At 42.8% G+C, this 26,003-nt stretch overlaps 2 protein-coding genes across 3 annotated transcripts in view; both read right to left on the bottom strand.

Moving 5' to 3' along the window:
• fads6 (fatty acid desaturase 6) overlaps positions 1–1,972 on the bottom strand; it is a 35,685-nt gene extending 33,713 nt beyond the window's left edge. Inside the window, exon 1 of the mRNA XM_015962211.3 lies at positions 394–1,972. Coding sequence (XP_015817697.2) covers positions 394–613 — 220 coding nt within the window. The 5' untranslated portion in view covers positions 614–1,972. The remainder of the gene's footprint in view (positions 1–393) is intronic.
• A 5,569-nt stretch (positions 1,973–7,541) lies between these two features.
• Positions 7,542–24,496, bottom strand: LOC107387309 (pre-mRNA splicing regulator USH1G). Of its 2 annotated transcripts, XM_015962209.3 has the most exons (4): positions 24,160–24,299; positions 12,529–12,691; positions 10,802–11,249; positions 7,542–10,530 (listed from the first exon to the last, which is right to left on the bottom strand). In XM_015962209.3, the coding sequence occupies exons 3-4, from the start codon at positions 11,102–11,104 to the stop codon at positions 9,712–9,714; spliced, it is 1,122 nt and encodes a 373-aa protein (XP_015817695.1). In that variant the 5' UTR covers positions 11,105–11,249; positions 12,529–12,691; positions 24,160–24,299; the 3' UTR covers positions 7,542–9,711. The 2 variants fall into 2 exon arrangements, with proteins under 2 accessions (XP_015817695.1, XP_015817694.1); XM_015962208.3 differs by lacking the exon at positions 12,529–12,691 and having other exon boundaries at positions 24,160–24,496.
• Positions 24,497–26,003: the final 1,507 nt, after the last annotated feature.

Here is a 26,003-nt window from a genome sequence, read left to right as displayed (position 1 = left end):
ACTTTGACAAAACAATGTTGGTTACCATCCATAGTGCACTTCTTGTGGTTATAGTGACCATGAGTCTCAGTACTTTTTTTCTGCAAACATCATCTTCAGCTAAATAGTGTTGTTGAAGCTATATATCAAACATACTCATCATAGTAGTTATACACAATATAAAATACATTTAATTGTTGTTATATAAACGTGAATTTCACAGGAATACCTAAGTAGGACATGAAGACAAAAAATAAAAAATAAATAAAAATAATCAATTGTTTTATTTTGTTTTGAGAACATGGGGGTAAGTGGAGTGAAGCAATAAAAATAACAGTTTAGCAGCAGAGGTATTGCTGAATGAGTGTTAGGAATTCAGATTATGTTTCCATTATTTTTAGACAAGTCTCTTACCAGTCGGCAGACTGACGAATGCTGCCATCAGGATGCTGCAGTCTACCCCCCTCCTTTCCCACCAGCTGCTCTCATTTATCATCTTCTGCACCATCCCGTTTAGCTCCATCATCAGTGTGTCCCTTTCCACCTTGCTCTGTTCTGTTCTTTTTTTCATCAGTTCACTGCTCCTCGTTCTCCTCCCTCCATCATCCTGACTCTCCTCCAGTGAACTCTGCATGCTGAAGTCACCATGCAGTTTGTTTCCTTCCTAAAACAAGCTGCTGTAGTCGGACGTCCACAGAAGAGTCAACACTGAGAAACTCCCTTATGGTGACAGAAGGTTCCTCTCCTTCTTTCTCCTCCTTCCTTTCTCCATCTTCTCTGTGCAGCAGCAACCTGAAATTGACTCACTCACAACTAAAGATGGATTCTAAAACCTTCTTTTGTAATCTCATCTACTCTGCTCAGACATGACTGCTCCTCCTCTCTGGTGTCTCATGAATTCTGCATCAACCCTCCTCCTCCTCCCACTCTGTGTGGAGCACACCCCCCAACCCCAAGTGGTTTATGCTTGACGCATTCACTTTCCGCGCGGTGATGCGGCTCGCGGCTGGAACGCGCTTCACAACTCGCAGCGTTTATGGTTTGTGCGGCTCGTCTCTGCGGTATGGCAAGCCAAAACCGTCACAATACGCCACTTTCCCAACCCGTCTAGTTAAGAAATGGCGAAAAAAACGCCGTTTGATGTGCCAAGACGTCGTAAAATACGGCGAAAACTCTGCCAGAACGCCGTAATTTACGCCGTTCTGAACGGTCCCGTAGAACGCCCGTAAAATACGCCGTTTTTTCCGGACATTGAACGCCGTTTTTTACGTCACCCTAATCCCAGACGCGTTCTCTGTGTGGGTGGCGTAAAATACGGCGTTTGGTACGGACATTGAACGCCGCTTTTTTCGCCGTTCTGTGACATAAAACGCCGCTTTTAACGCCACTTTGTGACAGTTTTAACGCGTTTAAAATTCAACTTTACTCTCATTTATGCAGAGCCCTCCCCATGGGTTTCTCATCCACTTAATTTAAACTCCAGTGACCCAATGAAAGACGAGGAGGTTGAGGCAGCACTAATTCATCCCAGATTCGCCGGGCTGTGCGGATTGCTGTTTTCTAATACAACTCGGCTCTGTTTCAACTAATTTCACTGTATTGAAAAAGCCTTGAAATGTAGTAATATTATCAACAATGTGTCAACATTATTATTTTTTCTGTCCACCTGTAAAAGGCAGAAACGCTGTTTCAGTCAGACCTGATGATTACTTAAAAGTGTGGCTGCCGTATCAGTCTGTCCTCGTGGCTCGTGAGTCCAGCTGAAACATCAGTGCTCTTTCTGTCCAAAACTCCATTCTTCTTAAGTTCATCCACTTTCAGTATTTACTATTGTGACAGTGTGTGTGTGTGTGTGTGTGTGTGTGTGTGTGTGTGTGTGTGTGTGTGTGTGTGTGCGCTGTCGCAACGTCCCGATTGATGATGCGCCCTGCCTACTTGGCCAAGGGTTATGTTCCTTTGGCTGACTGGTTAGAGCATATGACTCTCGCCCGGGAGTCTGGGGATCTAATCCCGCCCGAGCCCTCGTTTATCCACCTGGCCACACTATTGTTTTTTTTTTTTTTTTTTTTTTTTAACGACTGTTATACTTGTCTTACAGGAGCTTCTGAAGATGTTCTGTCTTGCTTCTCCATCATCACTCTCCAGCTCCTCAGACCAGCCACTCCAGAACCTTCCCAGATCCAGGATCAGAGCACTTTAATTAAAGTTTGAAACATGTCTGCTTGTTGTTCTCCTATAGAAGCCTTAAACTAGAATTTGCTAATGAGCTTTCTTGGCTAAAATATGCTCTTAAATGTTTTTATTTACATAATCAAGAAACACGTTTTTCATTGCTGCTTCACCAAGACATGACTGAAAATGTCCTCATGATCCTGAAACGCTGGTTAAAACAAATTACTTTTAACCTCTTATAAAACAAACGTGCCTGTTGATGATTATGCCACTATACTGAAGCACCTGCATACTTGCTACCGATTTGCTAACTTTCTGTAATATTTGATATTTAAGTTAAAAACATGAAATGCTGTAACACAAATTCCAAATGTTCTAGTTGAGCACTTGTTTCTACTCAACTAATCATTATTTCTGTGATTAGTCAGCTTTTTCCTTTTCAATAAACACATGGAAAAATTACAATTATCTTACTGAAAAATGGTTTAACAGTGTTGCACATGTATAATAATCTGCACTGGTTTTCACAGTTACGGCATTCTTCAAACTATAATAATAAAATAAAGTGAAACGATATTTACAATTGATTACTTCCTACTATTTACATTTTATGCATCGATACTGTAAATGGCTGTTTACTAAGGCATACAAAGTCAGTGGAATGTTCTCATACGGGTTCTTGCCTAGTAAGCAGGGGGTTGCCTCCTGTAAAAATGGAGATGATCAGCCTCATTTTGTCTTTCAGCACACTCCGTAAAGTCCTAAATTAAAAAAAATGTGGTTTGTGGGAGAGGCTCATCTACTTTCTAAGGCTAACACTTTTAAACTCCTCTTAAGCACACACTCAACTTGTTAATAACTAAAAGGATTGTTCAATACCTGCTCAAATAAACAAGGCAATTCTACAGACTCGTGGATTTGTAAGTAGCATTAATGAAGAATACAGGATCATATAGAACAGAAATATGTAGATTTACAAGCAAACTACCTGTGTACAGGCACTGACTTTGTATGCCTTAGTAAACAGCCATTTACAGTATCGATGCATAAAATGTAAATAGTAGGAACTTGAAGTAATCAATTGTAAATATCTTTTCACTTTATTTTATTATTATAGTTTGAAGAATGCCGTAACTGTGAAAACCAGTGCAGATTATTATACATGTGCAACACTGTTAAACCATTTTTCAGTAAGATAATTGTAATTTTTCCATGTGTTTATTGAAAAGGAAAAAGCTGACTAATCACAGAAATAATGATTAGTTGAGTAGAAACAAGTGCTCAACTAGAACATTTGGAATTTGTGTTACAGCATTTCATGTTTTTAACTTAAATATCAAATATTACAGAAAGTTAGCAAATCGGTAGCAAGTATGCAGGTGCTTCAGTATAGTGGCATAATCATCAACAGGCACGTTTGTTTTATAAGAGGTTAAAAGTAATTTGTTTTAACCAGCGTTTCAGGATCATGAGGACATTTTCAGTCATGTCTTGGTGAAGCAGCAATGAAAAACGTGTTTCTTGATTATGTAAATAAAAACATTTAAGAGCATATTTTAGCCAAGAAAGCTCATTAGCAAATTCTAGTTTAAGGCTTCTATAGGAGAACAACAAGCAGACATGTTTCAAACTTTAATTAAAGTGCTCTGATCCTGGATCTGGGAAGGTTCTGGAGTGGCTGGTCTGAGGAGCTGGAGAGTGATGATGGAGAAGCAAGACAGAACATCTTCAGAAGCTCCTGTAAGACAAGTATAACAGTCGTTAAAAAAAAACGAAAAAAAAAACAATAGTGTGGCCAGGTGGATAAATGAGGGCTTGGGCGGGATTCGAACCCCAGACTCCCGGGTGAGAGTCATACGCTCTAACCAGTCAGCCAAAGGAACAGTCCCTTGACCAAGTAGCCAGGGCGCATGATCAATCGGGACGTTGCGACAGCACACACTGTCACAATAGTAAATACTGAAAGTGGATGAACTTAAGAAGAATGGAGTTTTGGACAGAAAGAGCACTGATGTTTCAGCTGGACTCACGAGCCACGAGGACAGACTGATACGGCAGCCACACTTTTAAGTAATCATCAGGTCTGACTGAAACAGCGTTTCTGCCTTTTACAGGTGGACAGAAAAAATAATAATGTTGACACATTGTTGATAATATTACTACATTTCAAGGCTTTTTCAATACAGTGAAATTAGTTGAAACAGAGCCGAGTTGTATTAGAAAACAGCAATCCGCACAGCCCGACAGCCCGGCGAATCTGGGATGAATTAGTGCTGCCTCAACCTCCTCGTCTTTCATTGGGTCACTGAAGTTTAAATTAAGTGGATGAGAAACCCATGGGGAGGGCTCTGCATAAATGAGAGTAAAGTTGAATTTTAAACGCGTTAAAACTGTCACAAAGTGGCGTTAAAAGCGGCGTTTTATGTCACAGAACGGCGAAAAAAGCGGCGTTCAATGTCCGTACCAAACGCCGTATTTTACGCCACCCACACAGAGAACGCGTCTGGGATTAGGGTGACGTAAAAAACGGCGTTCAATGTCCGGAAAAAACGGCGTATTTTACGGGCGTTCTACGGGACCGTTCAGAACGGCGTAAATTACGGCGTTCTGGCAGAGTTTTCGCCGTATTTTACGACGTCTTGGCACATCAAACGGCGTTTTTTTCGCCATTTCTTAACTAGACGGGTTGGGAAAGTGGCGTATTGTGACGGTTTTGGCTTGCCATACTGCGGTGAGCCAATATTCTCCCAAACTGAACGGGGCAGCATGGAGCTCTACAGCATGCATCCAACACTACACCATAGTAGAAGAAGAAATTACTGTTTACAACACAGCATTTCAGCATTTTTAACAGCGTTCTCGTCTTTTTCGACAGTGCGAGTCATTTCTCTCCAAGAATTATTAACAACATGTTGATCACGGTGATCTCTGAGAGCTGAATCATACAAATGTCTGTATTTACCAACCTCTGCCATACTAGTTCTTGCCGGTCCGCCATGTTTTTCCGCGTCCGTCCGTCCGCGTGGTTAGAAAATTTCCGAGGTGCACGTTGCGGAAATCTTGAGCCGTGCGGAGACGCGGTGGAGGGGCGTGGTTGTTAAAATGACGCAACTTTTCCACACGGAGCCGTGCGGACCTCACGGACGTGTCAAGCATGCTGAGACTCATGGTCACTTCCTGTCTCTAGGAAGATCTTCATAATGAAAGAGAGAAGAGGTTTCAGTGCAGACATGCAGTGCCTTGTAAAAGTACACCCAGTGAACTTTGAAACACTCCAAACTTAATATTTTTTTTAGTTTTCTGTCAAAGACCAATGCAAAATTGCACATAATTGCGAAGGGAGAACAAAACTGATGAAGGGTTTTCAAAGTTTTAAGCAAATGAAAATCTAAAAGGTGTGGCATGCTTTTGTATTCAGGGCCTGTACTCCGATACCCCTAAATTATATCCAGCGCAATCAATCAATTGCCTGCAGAAGTCAATTATTAGAAAACACAGTCCACCTGTGTGTAATTCTCATCATAAACATGTATTCTATGGCAGCCTAAGTGGTTTGTTAGAGAACATTATTGAACAAACAGCATCAGGCAGATGAAGGAACTCACCAGACAGGTCAGCGGTAGATAAAGGCCTGCTTTTTTGTGCATGGGCTTCAGGAGAGGCTTCCTTCATGGACGATACCCATGCTTGCCATTTCTCTGCAGTATGCGCCATGTGGTGTCACAGGAAGTGGTCACTCCAGTTTGGCTTTCTACTGCTTTAGCTAACTGCAGTTAACTTGCATGATGACTTTCTTCAACCCTTCTCATCAGAAGACGCTCCTGTCCAGATGTTAACTTCAGTGGACGGCCTGGACGTCTCTGTAAGATGGTTGCACTTCCATTTTTGTTACATTTTTGGATCTCTTTTGTTACTGTTATTGTGACTGATACGCAAAGCTTTGTAGCCCTCACCTTTTTTGTGTAAAGAAATGATTTCCTTTCTCATATTTTGTAACATTTCTCTTCCATGTGGAGCCATTGCTGACAGCATTAAATGTGTCTGCTGGACACCTCTTAGATGAATCATTAGACTCACCAGTGGTTGAACGCCTGTTCATTAGACATTTCTAATCTTAAATGTGGCTTTTCTTTTTAGATTATAATTGAGGTGCATTTTTGCAACATGGGCTTGAATAGATTCGTTAGGAAAATCACTTTTTTGTGTGTGAAAATTAACAAATATTGTTTGCAATCAATGGCCCACAGTTGAGGGAGTATTCTATGGTATGGTATCTCATAGAATATGTTGATTCTGAAAGGAAACTAAAGGTTTTGTGACAAACCGGAAAATTAGCGAGCTTTCGAGGAATATTGGCTTAATCCCAGAGCTCAGGGATGGAATGCATCGCGCTGTGAACTCACAAACTCATATAATTGTCGAGATGAGTCGTAAGCTTGGAACTTTGGCTGAGGTTCAGGCTCTGGCACAGAAGGTTGATTCGATCAAGGAAAGAGCTGACGGATCAGCACGGATTGGAAAAGTTTGATAACACCATTATTGGACCTGGAGGGGTTGAAGACCGACAGAACTCTAAAGCAGAGAGGAAATGATCTCTGTACCCAAAACAATTCTTATCCGAATCTGGTGCCCAGGCTGAAGTGAAAACTCCCCCTCAGAAGAAATGTGGAATGCTGCCGTTGCTATGGAAACCCTTTCTCCGTATACCAGCCTGGGCGGGACTGTGACCGGTGAAGGCCGTGGAACCATATCTAGGAGTCTCTAACCCATTATCTCCCTCCCCTGTCCAAATGGAGGTGATGAGCGCTGCTCTTGTGGCTGCACGCCCTGAAGTGAGGAGAGTCCCAACGCTACCTCCCCACCTAGTGGACACTTGTGTGTACACATGTTGTGTATCGTCTGAAGTCTGTGTGCATATCTGTCTGGGGTGTTTTTTTGCATAGTAAAGCCATCCTCTCTGTCGGGGGTACCTCTGAGGTGCCTTTTTTCCCTCCCCTGACTCTGTCCTCATATAAATCCTCTTTATTCATCCAGCTATTACCTAATGTTGCAGCATGATAACGCACGGCCCCATATTGCAAGAATTTGTACACAATTCCTGAAAGCTGATTTCAGAATAATATTTGAGAGTCATGGGCCTTTTGAGTAGACAAATTTTGCATTGAGTTCAGCTCATATGCAATGGGAGCAAAAACAAGAGTGTTGCATGAATATTTTTGTCAGTATATGTGTAAATATATATATATGTGTGTGTATGTGTAAAAAAAAAATATATATATATATACACACACACATATATATATATAAGTTCTCACAAGTATAAGCATGTTCCAGGATGACACAAAATATTGTGCTTGTGAAAAAAAAATTAAGTAAAAGAGATCCAAAGACTGGAACGTAACACGACACACACACAGCAAAACAAGGTGCAAGTGACACAAATGTAAAAAATTCCACTAATTTATTTTTAAAGGATTTTGGCTTGTGGGTAAATCACCAGATTCTTACAAAGATGAGCATTCATGTCGGATGATTCTCCAGGTACAACTGGAGACAAACACTCAGGGAAACTAAATCCGATGTGGAGAAACCTGAGATATCACACAACCTCACCAGGACACAGGTGTGCTTCAATCAGTTTGAGGGCTTTTCATCACACACACACACACACACACGCATGCACGCACACGCACACACACACGCACGCACACACACACACACACACAGTCGAGCCCGTGTGTGAGAAAGCAAATCAGTAAAAGGGTTCAGCTGTTTGGATTGACACAGTAAAACAGAATGCAAAAATACAAGAAAATCATTATTTTTCAGCCGTTCTTGTTGTGACAGCTTAGGCTGATAGATTGGTAAAGCGGAGTACCTTACTGTGCCAGTGCAGGGGCCTCATTTATCAAGCTTGCTTACGCACAAAACGGGGTCGGAAAACTGTATAAGCAACTTTCCACGCAAACTTTGGGATTTATGAAAGAAAACTTAGTGGAAAAATGTGCACAACTTTAAGTTGACTAAGGACCTGGCTTACGCACATTTTGGACATGGAGAGCACCTGCAGTGCTGCTGCTGAGAAGGATATAATGATGAAATCCTGCAGCATTATCACTTGTACTGCTTCGTTTTCACACAGAACAAGACTCCCCCACACTCACACACGCATGTACACACATGCACGCACACTCACACACGTGCACGCACTCACACACAGCCTGAAGCACAGAATACGGAATGCTGAATATCAGCAGGGAGACAGGTTTAGACAGAATGTCATGCGTCTGTGACAGTGTGAGTGTCCTGTCACTGTGACCCGATTGATTATGCGCCCTGGCTACTTGTACGGGGGAGATCTCTGTTTGGTTGACTGGTTAGCGTGTGTGACTTTCACCTAGGAGTCTGGGGATTGAATCCTGATTGGACCATTTTTTAATATCCACCACAGATCTCTGAAGAAATCACAACATTGACGGCTTCAGCAACGCTGTGCCACTCCGTGGATTTTCATTATTTGTTTTGCAAAAGCACTTCCTTTCATTTCTCCACCTCACCCACAAGTACCTCGATTTCTGCTTCTGTGAAATTGTGCTTCCTTGATCTGTCTTGATCTACGGTCGCCATCGTCACTGGCGGAGCGCTGCAACAGCCGGCTTATGTCTATGCATGAGATCCACAAGGCACTTTGCATTGACTATTTATGGCAGTAAGTGGGCGTGGTGAGGGCCGGATGTGACTAAAATGCAGCTGAGAACCTTTCTAGATAGTTTCTGATTTATGAAGCGGAGATTGTGTGCAGCTGTGCGTACTCCATGTTTGATAGATCACAAACCTACTTGGCGTGAGTACATTTTTTGCTGAGCTTAAGTATCGTTTTAGTAAGAATTCTACGTAATGTTTGATAAACGAGACCCCTGGTGTTTAACTCCATCAGTCACCAGGCAAGAAGTGGGGGGCACCCTGGACAGGTCTCCAGTCCATCACAGAGCCATACAGAGACAACCAGTTACCCACACTCACTCACACCTGGAGGACAATATAGTCAAGTAGCCTAACACGTTTTTTAGTCGGTGGAAGGAAACTGGAGTCAGAGAAATTGCACACATGCATGAGAACAGCTAAAGCTGGGTTTTGAACCTGCAACCTTCTTTCTGCAAGTCAACAGTGCTGCACCACCATTCATCCCCAAAACAAAACAACGATGAACACACACGTTTGTGGGAAAAATAGCATTTTTTTTGTTAACACCCTAATCTATCTTGGACTTTGTGTAGATTTAACCAACTACCACTAGATGGTGCACTTCTACCAGTAAAAAAACAGCTCTGAAGCTGGAGGAAGAGCTGCTGTCAGTGGTGAGTTACCGGAACGTTACTGGGAAATATAATAGATTAGTTAAGTTACAGTTTGTAGTGATGAAAGTATTTTTATTAGTTGACAGTTGAATTTTTAAACGGTGGTTATTATAGTTAAATCACTTCCTGTTTCCTGTTCCAGACCATGACACAGAGGGAATTCAATTCCTGGTGCATTTATTTGAAACTAAACCGACAAGAGTCAGAGTTCAGTGTCTTCTATTGTCTCTGGGTCCTCTAATGTGTCCAGACGTCTCTTGCAGGCGTCCAGCAGTTTTTTTCTGGGACCTAACGGGATGTGAATACTGGCGAGGTCTTTTTCTGAACAAAGCAGCAGAGCCTCCAGGTCGATTTTCTCCCTGCTGAAGATGGACATGAACTCACTGAAGCCTTGAGATGCTAAGAAGGTCTCTAGAGAACTGTTCTCAGGCTCCATGTCCTCGTCCAGCCCAACATCCGTTTCCTCCCAGGGCAGCTCCTGCAGGTTCCTTTCCTGTAGGCTGTAGGCACTGCCAATGCTTTCCTCGTCAAAGCTGGGGGAGTGTCGCGGCAGCTGACCTCTCAGGCGAACATTAGGCGCTCTGCCAGTAGGTTCACTTCCTACCATGCTTCCTTCCTCCCGTCTTCCAATCCCAAACATTCCTGCTGTCATATAGTTCCTCCTGAACACCATGGTGCCAAGCCCAGGACGGGTGAACAGGGAATCTCGTCCAGAATCAGCACTGATCTCGGAATACGCAGCCTCGTAGAGGCCAGGGTCGCTCATGGCACGAGAGACGGGCTCAGCGTCATCGTTTTCACCGGGAAACATGTCCCGGATGTTGAGACGGGTTCGCTCCCTGGGGTTGGCGTAGGTTCCTTGCTTGACGAACATTACGTCATTTCCCAGCTGCAGTCCAGACAGCGAGCGCACACTTTTCCGTCCATCCTCGTAGATCTTAAATGTTCCATCGACATGCTTCTTCTTCTCTAGTTTCTTCTGTATCTTGGCTTTGCCCTTGGCTGTCGAATGCAGAGTTGCCTAAAAAGAAAGAAGACATTTAGAAACTGTGAAACTGCAAAGCTGGAAATGTTAAAGGTAAATATTTTTACTCCAACAGAGACCACGTCCAGCCCTTCTGAGCCTGTTTGCTCTAACTTAAGAGAATTTCACTAAATCAACTTTAACTGAAGAGTTTCCATCTCTGATTCACATGAAAACTGCATTTTGGTGAGAAAAAAATGTCTTCACATTTTCCAAAGCAAACATCTGTCTTTGATGATTCATACATTTGAACAAAAGGACCAACCACCTGCGAGTATGGCATGTTGGAAGTAACGGTGTTAAACTTGCGGCTCAGTGTACTGCTGCTGGTGTAGCTGGAGAAGCTAATAGCATCCAGGTTGTCAAAAGCAGACGACTCTTTCATGAACTTCCTCTCCATATTCTCATGGTGTTTCCTTTGGAGCTTCTCGCAGTCTTTGATCCGGCGCTCAGCCGCCCGAAACGCTTTGTCTTTGAGTTTGCTGACCAGCTTCGGGTTGAGGGTGATCTGCTTGGCAGCGATAGAGTCCAAATAGCGAACACAGTCCATGTGTCCCTTGGTGGCAGCCATATCCAGCGGTGTGTGGTAGTCATTATCCAGACACCACACGTTGGCACCAAAAGCCACCAGGAAGGACAGACAGTTGAGGTGTCCGTTAGCAGCAGCCAGGTGAAGTGGCGTGTTCCCCCAGATGTCACATTTATCTGGATCACCTCTGAGTGACAAGAGGGAACAAGACATGTTCAGATAAGTTAGTAGCAAACTGCTAAAAGTCTGCATCAGTCTCAGCTCAGTCGCACTCTGATGAACAAGTTTACACGAGGAGCTTCCTGAATGTCTCTAAATGTTGGTGAGTTTTCTCACTTTCGTCTGAACTGAGTCCTCCATGAGCAGGCCCAGAGAGACAGTAGGATAATCTGAACTTAGTCTTTGAGTTTTAACAAAAAATGTTAATAAAATATCAGTCCAGTGAGAAGATGGGACATTTAGGCCCTGTCCACACGTAGCCGGGGAACTGCCAAAACTTAGACACTTTTCTACGTTTTGGCCTGTCATCCACACGAAAACGGAGTTTTTTCACACGAAAACGGATCTTTTTAACCCTTTGATGCATGAATTATGAAATCTTCAACCATGATTTTTTTAAACAATTTTTTTCATTCATCTTTAGGTGTGAATGAAACAAATTTCAACAAATATTTTTTTGTAAAATTTTATAATTTACAAATAATTTATTACATGTCCACCTCAGTGGACAGCGTGCATTCTGAGCATGAAATGTGTTGGCTTGGTTTACTGAAGTCCAAATGGAGGGGCTCAAATACAATAAAGTCTTCAACAGCTGTGCTTAATAGCAAAAACAAATAAATAACAATTCTGAGTACCTGTCCACTGTAGTGACCATTATGCATCAAAGGGTTAAAAACTCCGGCCAAAGTGAAGATCTGCGTTTTCTCCGTTTTGGGTGTCTGCGTGTGGACAGACAAAACCGGAGTTTTAAGGTCCGCAACGTCACTTTCCGCGACAAAAAAATGCTGACATCACGTGTGCGACCTGTGTTTACACTAGCCGACAGCATGGATGCCCTCAGAGCTGCGCTCGCTTTATCAATTGTCCAAGCGCTTTTTGCTTGTTTGTTTTTGCAAGCGGAATTACTGCTCCTTGCGGAAGACCACAGACGAAGGACGAGGTTAAGAACGGGGGAAGTACTGCCGCCTACAGGTCTGGCATGTCCTTAACAACGTATTTATCCGGGTACGTGTGGACAGTTTTTTTTTAAAACGAGGTGGTGTGGATGCAAGTTTTTGGAGGGGCGGATATCCGTTTGTAAAACAACCCGGCTACGTGTGGACTAGGCCCAAGTCTGTGTGAACAGAAGATTCTGATTCACACCAAGGGCTCAGACTGGTTCCAAAAGTAATTCACCAGCTCTTGTAAATGGGATCCTATATGTTTAGATTTTAAACATTGAATGGAGTAGCCTCCTGGTCTACCTTTCTTGTGTTGATGATTTTATCCCGCTAAAAGGCACCTTATTACACCAAAAGCTTGTTTGCTGAAGTCTTTTGTAGGTTGATAGGACACTCTAAACCAGGGGTCTCCTGCACGTTGCTCACGAGGTGCCAGTAGCTCGTGACGCACTTGAGAGTCGCTCGCCTGCAAGCAGAGTATTAGCCAGCCAGCCATCATTCCAGACTTCAAATGTAATTAATGAGAGACGGCTTTCAAATTTGATTGCAAACCGTCCAGATTTTCTGTAATATCTCAGCTAGAATTTGCCTTTCGTGGGAGTAAAATAAAAATGTGATAACTGCACAAATCCTCTGGCACACATGAAATGAAATATGCAGAGTAATTGTGGGGGTTTGCAGCACAGGTCCCCATTTCTGTCAGCTTTGATCTCAGTGGCTGCTGCCGGAGCGGGGATGAAGACGTGCTTGTAAATAAGATGGGGTGACGTCGGTTATACAGACCTAGTTTGGGTTTAAGGAGTCTGATGCTGAGCAGAAAACATCCTCAGTAAATTATTCTGGGTGACTGTAAAGTCCTATGTGCATTAACAGCTTGTTAGAGCTAATTAAATATGTTTGTTTATTAACGCACGATGAACACAGGCTTCCAAACTCTGGACATCTGCTGTGATTTAGTTTAAACAAAGTTTCCTCAACAGTTTCAGCCGATTGTCCCGTTTAGTAATAAAACACAATTTGAAAGCTCTCCATCTCTCTCTTATTCTGCTCTGTGTTGTGAACAGCCATCAGACCCGTGGATCCGCTGATCCAGGAAAAAAGGATAAACCTCTAACCTAATTTTAATATTGTCAACAAAAATCACAGCAAAGCATTATTTTACCTGCAGTTATTTACTAGTAAAGCAAAACGTAAATTTCATGAGCAAAAAATTAAAAAATTATCTAAAAAAATGAGTCAATGAATCAGAAAAGGAGTAAATGTTATTTCTGTTTCTGACAGTATCTGAGAGTTAAAAAACAAACCAGGTTTCATTTATTTTGATTTTTAAAACAGGATTGCCTTTTTTATTTTTTACAATATTGACATATTGAATAACAGGGAAATCAACTTCTGAATACAATGCATGTTAATATAGACACATTATTGTGTGTGTGTGTGTGTGTGTGTGTGTGTGTGTGTGTGTGTGTGTGTGTGTGTGTGTGTGTGTGTGTGTGTGTGTGTGTGTGTCTGCTCTGTCTTCTCGATCCCCAGTGAGTCGTGGAGGATGGCTGCTTATGCTGAGCCAGGATTCTCTGGAGGTTTCTTCCTGTTAAAAGGGAGTTTTCCTCTCCACTGTCGCTGCATGCTTGCTTAGTATGAGGATTGCATCAGGTCACTGGGTTCCTTCCATAGGAAACATTATTTCTGATTGGCTTAATGAACTGTGAATTGGAATGTTTATTATGTGAAGTGCCTTGAGCTATCTAAATAAACTTGAATTGAATTGAATTGAATAGCATTTTGTAACATAGTAAGCATAGTCACACATGGAAAGTATCAATGTAGTAAAGGTGAGTGTGTGACTGCTTGTGTCCCTGTGATGGGCTTCATCTCGCATGTTGACACCTGGAGTTGGCACCAGCTCCCTAGTGAAGACGAAGCAGTTCAGAAAATGGTTGGGGAAAACAAGAAAGCCTGAAAACACATTTATACGAGAAAGCGAGCAGCAGCTGCTGTGGCCTCAGCCGCTTGTGTGACTGCCTGGTGAAGGACTCCTAAATATGGCTGATTAGTGTGAAGGAATTAAACCCTAACCCTGTACGTGTTGGCGTCCCTCCTCTTCTTCGTTTCCCTCCACTTACATGGCCGGGTCACGATCAATAATTGAAGCTCTGCAGGTTAAACATATCAGAGGTGACTTTGCATTATTAATCTCACACACTGGTGGTGGTTTTTCACGGACACCCAGCAGAACTGTTACACCACTCCTCAGCAGGCCACCCCCTTCATAATTAGCATCAACCCTGATTTCACTTCCCATGTGTGCTGCTGCTGCTGCGTAGTGTACAGCGTCAAGCCTCGCAGCAACGTGCAGCAGAAAAGTGTTTAATGCTGTTCGTGGTGCAGACCAACATTTCAGGGATCAGACCTGAACACCTGCCGCTATAACTTACTGGTGATAAAGCAGAGAAACAAAACGGCAAATCTGTTTATTAAAAACAAACATATTTCACACACATGAAGAAGGAAAGTCATCTTGTTGTCAGAACAAATTGTTTTTTCTTTTTAATGCAGGGAGACGATGGCCTGGCAAGCCGTATGTAAATATATACACTGGCCACGATCCACAGAGCGCAGTTGTAGGGCGGGATCTACGGTTGTCTTTAAGGCCTAGTCCACACTTTGCCCACTTTAAAAAAAAAACGAATATCCGCCCCTCCAAAAACTTTCATCCATACCACCTCGTTTAAAAAAACTCTGTCCACACGTACCCGGATAAATACGTTGTTAAGGACATGCCAGACCTGTAGGCGGCAGTACTTCCCCCGTTCTTAACCTCGTCCTTCGTCTGTGGTCTTCCGCAAGGAGCAGTAATTCCTCTTGCAAAAACAAACAAGCAAAAAGCGCTTGGACAATTGATAAAGCGAGCGCAGCTCTGAGGGCATCCACGCTGTCGGCTAGTGTAAACACAGGTCGCACACGTGATGTCAGCATTTTTTTGTGGCGGAAAGTGACGTTGCGGACCTTAAAACTCCGGTTTTGTCTGTCCACACGCAGACACCCAAAACGGAGAAAACGCAGATCTTCACTTTGGCCGGAGTTTTTAAAAAGATCCGTTTTCGTGTGAAAAATCTCCGTTTTCGTGTGGATGACAGGCCAAAACGTAGAAAAATATCTACGTTTTGGCAGATCCCCGGCTACGAGTGGACAGGGCCTGAAACTGCCTCCACATGCTATTGGACAATGAACAACGTCACATACTTGCTGCTACAGATTTCAGTCAACAGGGCAGTATGCCATACACTGTTGAAGAAGAAACAAGTACATCCTTTTCCTAAACAAATACTTTAAGGCCCTATGTAAATGCGACTATTTAGTGCTGTGCAGTTCAGAGAAAGTATTGCAGCTACGGTGGCCCACTCATGAGTTTGATAGTATAATCAGTTTCAAATCTCTCTAGCCTAACCCACACAAAGTTAAAAAAGCATGATTAATTATGATGTTTATCAACCTACCAGCCCTGAAGGAAGAAAGCTAGTTCTGTTAGATCTTGAAATCGTCGCGATTCACACGTGGAGGAGGGGTGACGTAAGCCGGGAGGTCAGGTGTTGTGAGAAACTATGTTGCCCTACAATATTCTGTCCCCCTGTGTCGGGAGTTCGCAGTTCAGGCTATCTTCACAATATTCGTGATCGACTTTTACAAAAAATGATGTAATGTAATGTAATAATGTTATGCTTGTGATGTTTTTATATCTATATGTCCTCCTAAAAACAATAAAAAAGGTACAGTAAAAACATTCCTGTTCACTCTTTACAAGCTTATTTATCGTTTTTGAAAGGTAAGTAAAAGGATGTGATCTCACTCATTTTAACCATCTTTTATTCGAGGTTGTTTAGTCCTCATAATGGACAATAAATAATGTGAATTTGGAAATATTTGCTCTTGATTGCCTAAGGGAAACCGAATATTGCAGGGGAACATAATTTCCCACAACACCTGTTTCACGTAGATGTGAGCAGCTTTGTAAACAAGCTTGCTACCAGCTGATGGACATGGAAAAAGAAAGAAAATGATCTTTTATGGGGCGATCACTGGCAGCACCATGGCTGGAGAAGGTTAGCGAACCGGAGACACACACCGTGGAGATCAAGTGAACAATGCTGATTTAGCCACCAGCTAATGGTGGCACAGGGCTGGAGGGCAGGGGACACGCTGTGTATGCTGCGCGTAAACCAGCCGAAGGAGACCCACGTCCAAAATTAACATTTGAGAAGAAGCCCTCAGAGAAGCACGTCATCTCTGTAATGTGTGGAGAAAGACATCGCCATTAGTAATGTGTTTGTGGAGATCATGTAAACAGTGCTGGTTTAACAACTGGCTAGCGGACGAGCGATGGAGTGTGTTGGGAGAGAAAGCAGGCTGCAGGAACGAACAGAATGAACGCACTAAGAGAGGACACTTGAGTTGAAGGGTGTTGGAACTGACACCTTGGGACTGGATTGGGAGTTCTGGTACTAAGAAAAGACGAACGAGCAACTTGAGTTGAGTTAGGGAGTCAATGAGTTAGGGCAGTGGTTCCCAAACTTATTTAGCCGCGCACCCCCTTCTATGTCCCGACCATGTCGACGCGCCCCCCAGCCCCCACATCAGGGCATGATATATATATCAGACGTCAAGCTAAACAGACAGGGTTAAAAAAATATGATCGACCTTTTTCCCCATCACTTTCATTTTTTTAAAAGTAATTAATAAACATTCGATACCATTACAATTTCCTTTGATTTAATTTTAAATAAATATTTAGAGTGCCCAGGTAGCACATAAACAATGCAATTTAACGGTTTTCTTAAAGTAGGAACGTTGGAACCTGTGCGGCCAGAGCGCTCTCCTTCCTTCTGCTCTGCGTAAACCTGAGCTGATCACCTACTTGTGCGTAATCAAATGTCTATAGGGGAAAATATGGAAAAGATATAGCCATGAGGTTCACTTTTGCCTCAGACCGACTTATTGCTGTTTTATGGTGTGGCTGAATCTGCGATCCGCTGCCACGCGGACTGGAACAACAAATGCTGCAGTAACATGAGATGTGGTCAGGTTCGGAGTCACTGGCTGGAGCGGACCCGACTTTAATACGTCATCCCAAAATAGAAGCTAATATTTTAATTTGACCTGGAATGAAAAATGTTATAAAACCTCTTAAAAGTTTTTATCACAGAGGAGGCAGCGATCATTTCTGTCTTCAGTCTGACGGCGCCGGAGTTTGCGCAGCGTGCGCGCTTATTGAATCTGTGTGTGTGTGCGAGTGTGTGTGTGTGTGTGCGAGTGCGGCACAGCTCCATGAGCCGCTCCAGTCACCGCGTCTCGTTATCGGCGCTACTTAAACCAATGTTGTAAAATTACTTCTGCCCAGTCCAGATGTGCGCACTTGTGCACCCGTGAGCCGTGGTTCCGCTGGAACGGGTCTGACCTCTGACAGACGCACTCTGAACTTCAGATCTTCAGCGCGCTGTTAATAGCCTGAATGGGAATCATTTCTTGTTATTTTGTTACATCCACAATGTTCTGTGTGTGAGGTTTACAATGTCAGAACACCTGCACGAGACAGATGTTAATTACAATCTGCCAGAATGACTCACCACCTTCAGATTTCTCCAACACCGTTAAAAATGATCAAATACGGAACATATCGGCGTGCGCAGGCCAGAGTGCTGAAGCTCGGCGCATTGTTATTATGAAGTTAGGGCACATGTGGAGGACACGCGCGCAAAAATATACTTGTTTTCAATTGCATTTATTGGGCCCACTTACTTTTTCTTTGGCCCACCCACAAATGAGTTTCTGGCTACGCTAATGGTGACATATGACAGACTTCTCTGAGCTCTGCAGCCATTAAGCTTTTCACCTCGCGCACCCCCTAGCGGCAGCTCGCGCATTACACTTTGGGAATCCCTGAGTTAGGGAGTCGGGGGTAGAGGTGTGAATCTTCACTTGTCTCCTGATTCGATTCGATTATGATTATTGGGTCAACGATTCAATTCAATTCGATATCCCGATGCATCACAATTATTTCTTATTGATTTGTTTTCATCGATAAATAGAAGATGTCACATAATAGCTTTTAATTTTTTATTTTTTATCAAAATCGTAATTGACACAACCTGCCATCCCTCAAAAGCTCTCGATTCACAACAGGTTAGGATAAAACAATTTAAACATTTAAGAAGTTTTAACAAAGTAAAACAATCTGTTTCCTCGTTCAACAGCCACACCTCAGGCTGAGAAAAACACGCTTTGCAAAAACTCACAAAATCTAAAAAAGTACTGAAAACCTATAGGACACATAATGTAATAATAAAATACAGAATGGGTTTATATATGAGTGTGTAATGTCTCTGAGCAGCTCTAGAGTCAAATACACTGAACAAAAATATAAACGCAACACTGTTGTTTTTGCTCCCATTTTTCATGAGATGGACTTATCTAAAATTCATTCCAGATACACAATATCACCATTTCTCTCAAACATTGTTCACAAATCAGTCTGTGATAGTGAGCACCTGTGCATTGCTGAGATAATCCATCCCACCTCACAGGTGTGCCACATCAAGATGCTGATCTGACATCATGAGTAGTGCACAGGTGTACCATAGACTGCCCACAATAAAAGGCCACCCTGGAATGTGCAGTTTTTTTTTGCTTTATTGGGGGTCTGGGGACTCAGAACCGGTCAGTATCTGGTGTGACCACCATTTGCCTCATGCAGTGCAACACATCTTCTTCGCATAGAGTTGATCAGATTGTCAATTGTGTTCTGTGGAATGTAGGTCCACTCCTCTTCAATGGCTGTGTGAAGTTGTTGGATATTAGTGGGAACTGGTACACGCTGTCGTATACGCCGGTCAAGCACATCCCAAACATGCTCAACGGGTGACATGTCCGGTGAGTATGCTGGCCATGCAAGAACTGGGACATTTTCAGCTTCCAAGAATTGAAAAATAGAAAAATAGTCCAGACTTGATGCCAAAGCCATTTCAAATGACGGAGTGTGGCTAGACAGACATGCAGAGCAAAATCTGTTTGCTTTGGCTACTGTCTAGATTTCTAGGCTAGGGTGACGATGTATCATGAGATGAATCGGCTGCACCTTGCGGTAAGGCGTTTCCTGTCTCCTGTTTTCAGTGTTGCACTACGTGTAGCTGTTTGGTGTTTGGGGCTCGCTAAAACTGATTTAATTTCTCTGTACTAGGATATATCTGAGTTATTGTAGCACATAAGCACGCTAATACACACATTTACTGTTGTTCCACCTAGCTTTTAGGGAACCATTTGAGTTTGCACGGTTTATTTGGTGTTGAACAGTTTGCTCGTCCAGTTAGCTTAGCCTCAGCACGGCTATGGCTACTTCTGTCTCTGCTTCTCCGTCTCCTATCTCTTGCTCTCTGTGTCAGATGTTTAGTTACTCCTCTGCCTCCTTTAGCAATAATGGTACCTGTAATAACTGTAGTATTTTTGTAGCTTTGGAGGCGAGGGTGTCGGAATTGGAGTCCCGGCTCCGCGCTGTTGAAAAATCCGTAAACAGCCATAGCTACTTAGCTAGCGCTGGCCTAACTAGCTCAGAACAACCCTGTAGCGATCCTCCAGCAGAACCCGAACAGCTGGGACCTGAGGCCGGCTGGGTGACGGTACGCAGGAAGCATAGAACCCAGCCCGTCCACGTTTCTAATAGATTTTCCCCGCTGAGTGACGCACCCACTGACAAGCCGACTCTGATCATTGGCAGCTCCATAGTCAGAAACGTGGCATTAGAGACTCCAGCAACCATAGTGAAATGTTTACCTGGGGCCAGAGTGGGCGACATTAAATCTTATCTGAAACTGCTGGCTAAGGATAAGCGTAAATACAGTAAGATTGTTATTCACGCTGGCGGTAACGACACCCGGTTACGCCAATCGGAGGTCACTAAAATTAATGTTGCTTCGGTGTGTAAGTTTGCCAAAACAATGTTGGACTCCGTAATTTTCTCTGGCCCCCTGCCTGATCGGACCAGTGACAACATGTTTAGCCGCATGCTGTCCTTCAACCGCTGGCTGGTGTCAGGTGGTGTCCTGAAAACAACGTGGGCTTTTTTGATAATTGGAAAACTTTTTGGGGAAAACTGATGCGGAGAGACGGCATCCATCCCTCTTTGGATGGAGCAGCTCTTCTTTCTGGGAACATGGCCAGTTTTATTAGTCCTCCATGACAACCCAGGGTCCAGACCAGGAAGCAGAGTCGTAGTTTAACCACTGTGTGCCAAAACGAAGCCAGCTTTATTTGGAATAAGGTGCTGATGAAACTAAAACTGAGTCATTTGGGCATAACAAGGGGTGTTATGCATGGAGGGAAAAGAACACAGCATTCCAAGAAAAACACCTGCTACCTACAGTAAAACATGGTGGCGGTTCCATCATTCTCTGGGCTGTGTGGCCAGTGCAGGGAATGGGAATCTTGTTAAAGTTGAGGGACGCATGGACTCCCCTCAGTATCAGCAGATTCTGGAGACCAATGTCTAGGAATCAGTGACAACGCTGTAGTTGCACTGGGGCTGGATCTTTCAACAAGACAACGACCCTAAACACTGCTCAATATCTACTAAGGCATTCATGCAGAGGTACACGTAGAATGTTCTGGAATGAACATCTCAGTCCCCATACCTGAATATTATAGAAAATCTGTGGTGTGAGTTAAAGAGAGCTGTCCATGCTCAGAAGCCCTCAGACCTGAATGAACTAGAGATGTTTTGTAAAGACGAATGGTCCAGAATACCTTCAACCAGAATCCAGACTCTCATTAGAAGCTATAGAAAGAGTTTAGAGGCTGTTATTTCTGCAAAAGGAGGAGCTACTAAATATTGAGTTAATTAATTTTTGTGGTGTCCAAATGTGTGCACCTGCCTAATTTTGCTTAAACAATTATTACACACTTTCTGTAAATCCTATAAACTTCATTTCACTTCTCAAATATCACTGTGTGTGCCTCCTGTATGATATATTTAACTGAAAATTTTTATCGAAACAAGCAACAATTTATATAGGAAAATCATGAAGATTAACCAGGCTGCCCAAGCTTTTGCATCCCACTGTAAATCAATACAGCCTTCTGTGGTCGCGAGCCAAGGTGGGCGAGTCTATGAATGTAAATATTTCCCTGTGATGTAGAAAAACCCAAGTGTTCTCCATCTATGACCTTTCAGCGGCTAATGCAGGCTATAGAGGTAGAAGACCATTTCTGTATGCATGGACTCAGAGTGACAATCCCATTTGAAAAAGAATGAGTATTATATGTTTCTCAGTGAACTGCACCTTTAAGATGTGCGTCTAGATTCTTTTAAAGCAATTTATGAAGGGAGACTAACTGTATAATATCAGATTAGAACCACACAGGTTTCTGAATTTGCCACTTAGCCAATTTGATCACATCAGTGTGTGAAAGTGTGTGTGTGAATGGATGAATGATACACTGTAGTTTAAAGCGCTTTGGAGTACTCTGACTCTGAAAGGAGCTATACAAGTGCGGGCCATTTAGTATTTAAACAAGCATACATAGGTATATAAAAGCGTGAACCCTTTTGATGCTTGCTCAGTGTGAGGATTGCTGTAGTGACACTGACAGTCAGTGACTCGATGCTATTTGCTGGGCTCCTTCCATAGGAGACTATTTTCTGACTGGCTTAATGAACTGACCTGTATTGGGATGTTTACTGTGTGAAGTGCCTTGAGACGACTCTCGTCGTGATTTGGCGCTATATAAATAGTCTTGAATTGAATTGATGTTCCTACATACAGTTTTTTTTAGGAAAGACTTATTAAAATCACGAATCTGCACACAACTGCACGATATTAGAAAATGGGATCCACTCATCCATTATTGCAGGGTTGCGGGAGGCTGCCTATCTTCAAGGTACACCTCGGACAGGTTGCCAGCCCATCGCAGGGCAACACATACACACAGAGCACAACCGCACATGCACACTCTCACAACCCAACTATGGGAGGATGCTGGAGTACCTTAAGAAAACCCACCCATGCACAGGAAGAACGTGTATGTAAACTCCTTACAGAAAGACTTCATGCTTGGATTTGAACCTGGGACCTCCTCCCTGCAAGGCAACAGCACTAACCCCTGCACCACCGTACATCCTGTGATTGTGATATTGTTGATTCATTTCAAATAAACCCCTGTTATTTTCTGCACTACTCCTTTCATTTTATGCCATCATGACACAACACTCCACCACCAACATCTATACTGGCTGTGGGAATCTGGGGCAATTCAGAGTCCACTGGATGGACAAATATAATAGAGCTAGAATGCACGACTGTTGGAATATAATATCCTAGCAGCCCTGTTAAATATTGATATTGCAAATATGAAACATTTTTTAAATGTTATCCAAGTCTGGTACAATTGTATTCCTATTATATTGTGTTTGTGGTCTCTGTCATTGTGTTGATCCATCACTCTGACCTTTCCAGAGTCAACCTTCAGCTTCTCCTCATGCCTCATAAACCTGCAAACGGCTGAAATAAACGCATCTTCCCAAACTGATTAAGAATGAGAATTATATTGCTTAATCAGCAAGCTGCCATTGTTGTTTTATGATCCACAGCTAAGTGTCCTCTATTTAGTCTCGCAGACAAAGATCAGATTTATTTATTTCTGAGCCATAGCGTTACATTGCAGTAACACATATGTGAGAAAACAGTTACTGGACTAAAGCCGATTCGGAGCATCAACCTAGCCTTAACCACAATGAATCTGTAGGAGCTTTACGTAGAAAAGCAGCTGCATTTGACAAGGAGGATCGGGGTATCCTTGTTTGGGTGAGCATAAGGGATGCTGACTGTCACATTTACGGTATATCTCTAAAAATGACACACTTTGTAGAACCAGTACAGATGTCTCGATGAAATGAGGGCCTAAATGGATGTCAACTTTTTGAAAAAAATATTTCTTCCAACACTCATCTCAAGAATGCTGCAGCTCACCTTAGCCACCCTATTCTAACCCGACTCCGCCGGTTGCCTATACCATTTAGAAATGATCTCAAATTTCTCACTTTTAAAGCCTTCTATTGACTTTCCCCATCCTACATTTCAGCGCATCTACAACCAAATAAACTCCCGTTCTCTCAGGTCAGACGATCAGCTGACCCTGAGGATTTCGAGGACCAAGCATAAGTTCAGAGGACATGACGTGTTTCTGTTGAGGCACCTCACAAAAAACTTTGCGATCATCTGTCTTTGGACGTGTGACAGCCTCCTCTGTCTGGTTTTAAATCCCTGTTGAAAACTCATCTCTACCTGAGCTTTAATGTTTTTTAGATATTTATTTATTTTATGTATTTTTTTTACTATAGGTTTGCTTTCTCCTATACACATTTGTGTCGCATACACGCGGTTTTAACCGTGTATGTCTGTGTAGTACTTTGGTCCTTTGCTGGCTGTTTTAAAGTGCGTTATAAATAAAGTTGGGCTGGATTGATTAGACGGGAGCTGTGTTTATGGAGGATTCAGTGACCTTTCTCTATAATGAAGCTGTTTATATGTAAAACTGTTCCACAGCACTGACTGGGTCAGTGATGATGGAGGAGGGAGACCTTTTTTGCTATTAAATGTAAATACCCGCAGTACTAAAGTGCACGTAGTCCTTATGAAAAGTAGACCACATATTTTTCTAGCTGAAACTTGGTCAATTATTTTGCACTAAAAAAGTTCAGCTTATGAAAAAGAAAAACACTCAGAATAAAACGATTAAAATGTATTTAAATAAAATCTAAGAGTCGCACGAAGGAAACAAAGAAGGAGCTTTTTCATTTAAAATAAACTTAGTTTCTTCTTCGCTGGTCAACCTGCTGCTGATTAGAGGAACCAGAAACCATTTCGGTCCGGTCCGGATCTCTGGACTCACCCTCTGCTCACAATGAGCCGGAGCCCGTCCAGGTTTCCGTGGTAAGCGGCCCATAAAGTCGGCGTCATCCCATCCTCGTCCGGGGCATTCAGATCCTTCCGCGTGGCCTCTTTTAGGACGTCCAGGTAGCCGTCCCGGGCTGCCCGGTGGTACCGGTCGTTCATGGCGGCGCCTCGGTTCAGTCTGAGGTCCAGTCCATAACCGTTTACCCGGTTTAAGAGCCAACTTTAGTCCGGAACACAGAAGGTCCGGTCCGGATGGCCTGGAGCGGCACAGAGCAGCTAGGGCTCTGGTTGCTAGGAGACGGGCACAAGGCGCGCGACAGTCCGAAAGGGGTGGAGACTGCTCCTCAAGTTGCGGTCCGTGGGCTGTTTGTGGCCCTCAGAATGATCCTGGATGGCCCCAGTTGCATTCCTAGAATGGTGGAATTTGTTTGTGGAAGGTTGCTGACGTAGATCAACACTTTTATCATTTATGTTCAGATTTTTACTGATTAGTTTAAAGCTGTTTAAAATATTACTTATTGCATTTAATAAATCAAGAAAGTAAAATTTGTGGCTCATGATGAAGTATTTCTTTTGGACCTCATTGTGAAAAGTTTTAACACCCTTGCTTTAAACCATTTGGCTGTGTAAAATCCTCATTAATTGTACTTTTATTGAACTTTGTTACTTTTCAACATACTTCGTGAATTTTTTTGAAAATATAAAATAAAATAAAAAAATGAAAAATTTGAATGATATCTAAATTCTAAGTCAATACTCCAACCCTCAAACTTTCCTTCTCAACAACTTTTAAATGTTTTACCGGGCTTTTTTATGTGATCTTGCAGATTGTAAATTGTTAAAATTGACCTTATCTGTATCCGAAGCGTTTTATTGCCATATGTGCGAGAAATCACAACATTAGGAAATAGCCGCAGTACTTTGTGCAAAAGAAAGAAAAATAGGAGGTAAGCAAATATAAGATATTTAATCACGATAAAATAATAACATAAAGTATCAATAATTACTGAAGCAACTATAACCAGGTTCTGCTTCACTTGACGTATCTAGTCTGCTTGAATAAACCCCTTGATTCTGTGCTGTGTTGATTTTTGAATGAAGACAAGAAGTTTTGACTGATTGTTAGCAGTTTATTTCCTGTACAGAAACACAATGGCGTCGGGTCAGCACAGAAGAGCTGTTAAACACAGGCTCCGTACAGCACTACAACAGATTCTCCCATTAGCATTCTGCTTTAGCATACAGAGTATTTTATAATATTCACCACATGAAATGCACATAAACTAGCATTAGGCACTTGCTCCATAGATACAGTGGATGCAACATCACGTGTACATCATTTCTCAACACATTCTCACTCCCAGCGTGTCAAAAACAAACGCTTGGTCAGCCACCCTCCACGTCAGACCCCTGACGCCAAAAGTGCCCTTTTTCGTTACTTATGTGCGAAAAGGGGTTTTCCCCTTATTTGACTGCAGATCACAATGCAGCGTAAAACTGACGCAATGGGATGTCCGCAGCCAGGGCACCAAACAAGCTCATTGTACCTTACCTTAACCTTATCCTCTTATTTAACCTTCCCCTCAACCCTATCCTAACCTTAACCATCTTGCTAGTGAACACATTGTGATGTGTGGTCGCTCTAAAAGCCGGCTCTATGAAGTGAACGGCGGGAGCCGCCTCGTCATTGGTCGAGTTTGGACCGAGCCAACGCGAGGGGGAGGTTTCAACTACCACGGTGGAGGTTAAAAGTAGAGGGTATTTGTAACCTCCCCCTCGCCAGATGGTATGTTCTAACGTTCCCCTTGGGCAGCAAATACGAAAATTCACAGTCAGAAT

The sequence above is a fragment of the Nothobranchius furzeri genome, chromosome 16 (assembly GCF_043380555.1).
Source record: "Nothobranchius furzeri strain GRZ-AD chromosome 16, NfurGRZ-RIMD1, whole genome shotgun sequence".
Taxonomy (NCBI): domain Eukaryota; kingdom Metazoa; phylum Chordata; class Actinopteri; order Cyprinodontiformes; family Nothobranchiidae; genus Nothobranchius; species Nothobranchius furzeri.
This window is presented reverse-complemented; position numbering and strand designations above follow the sequence as displayed.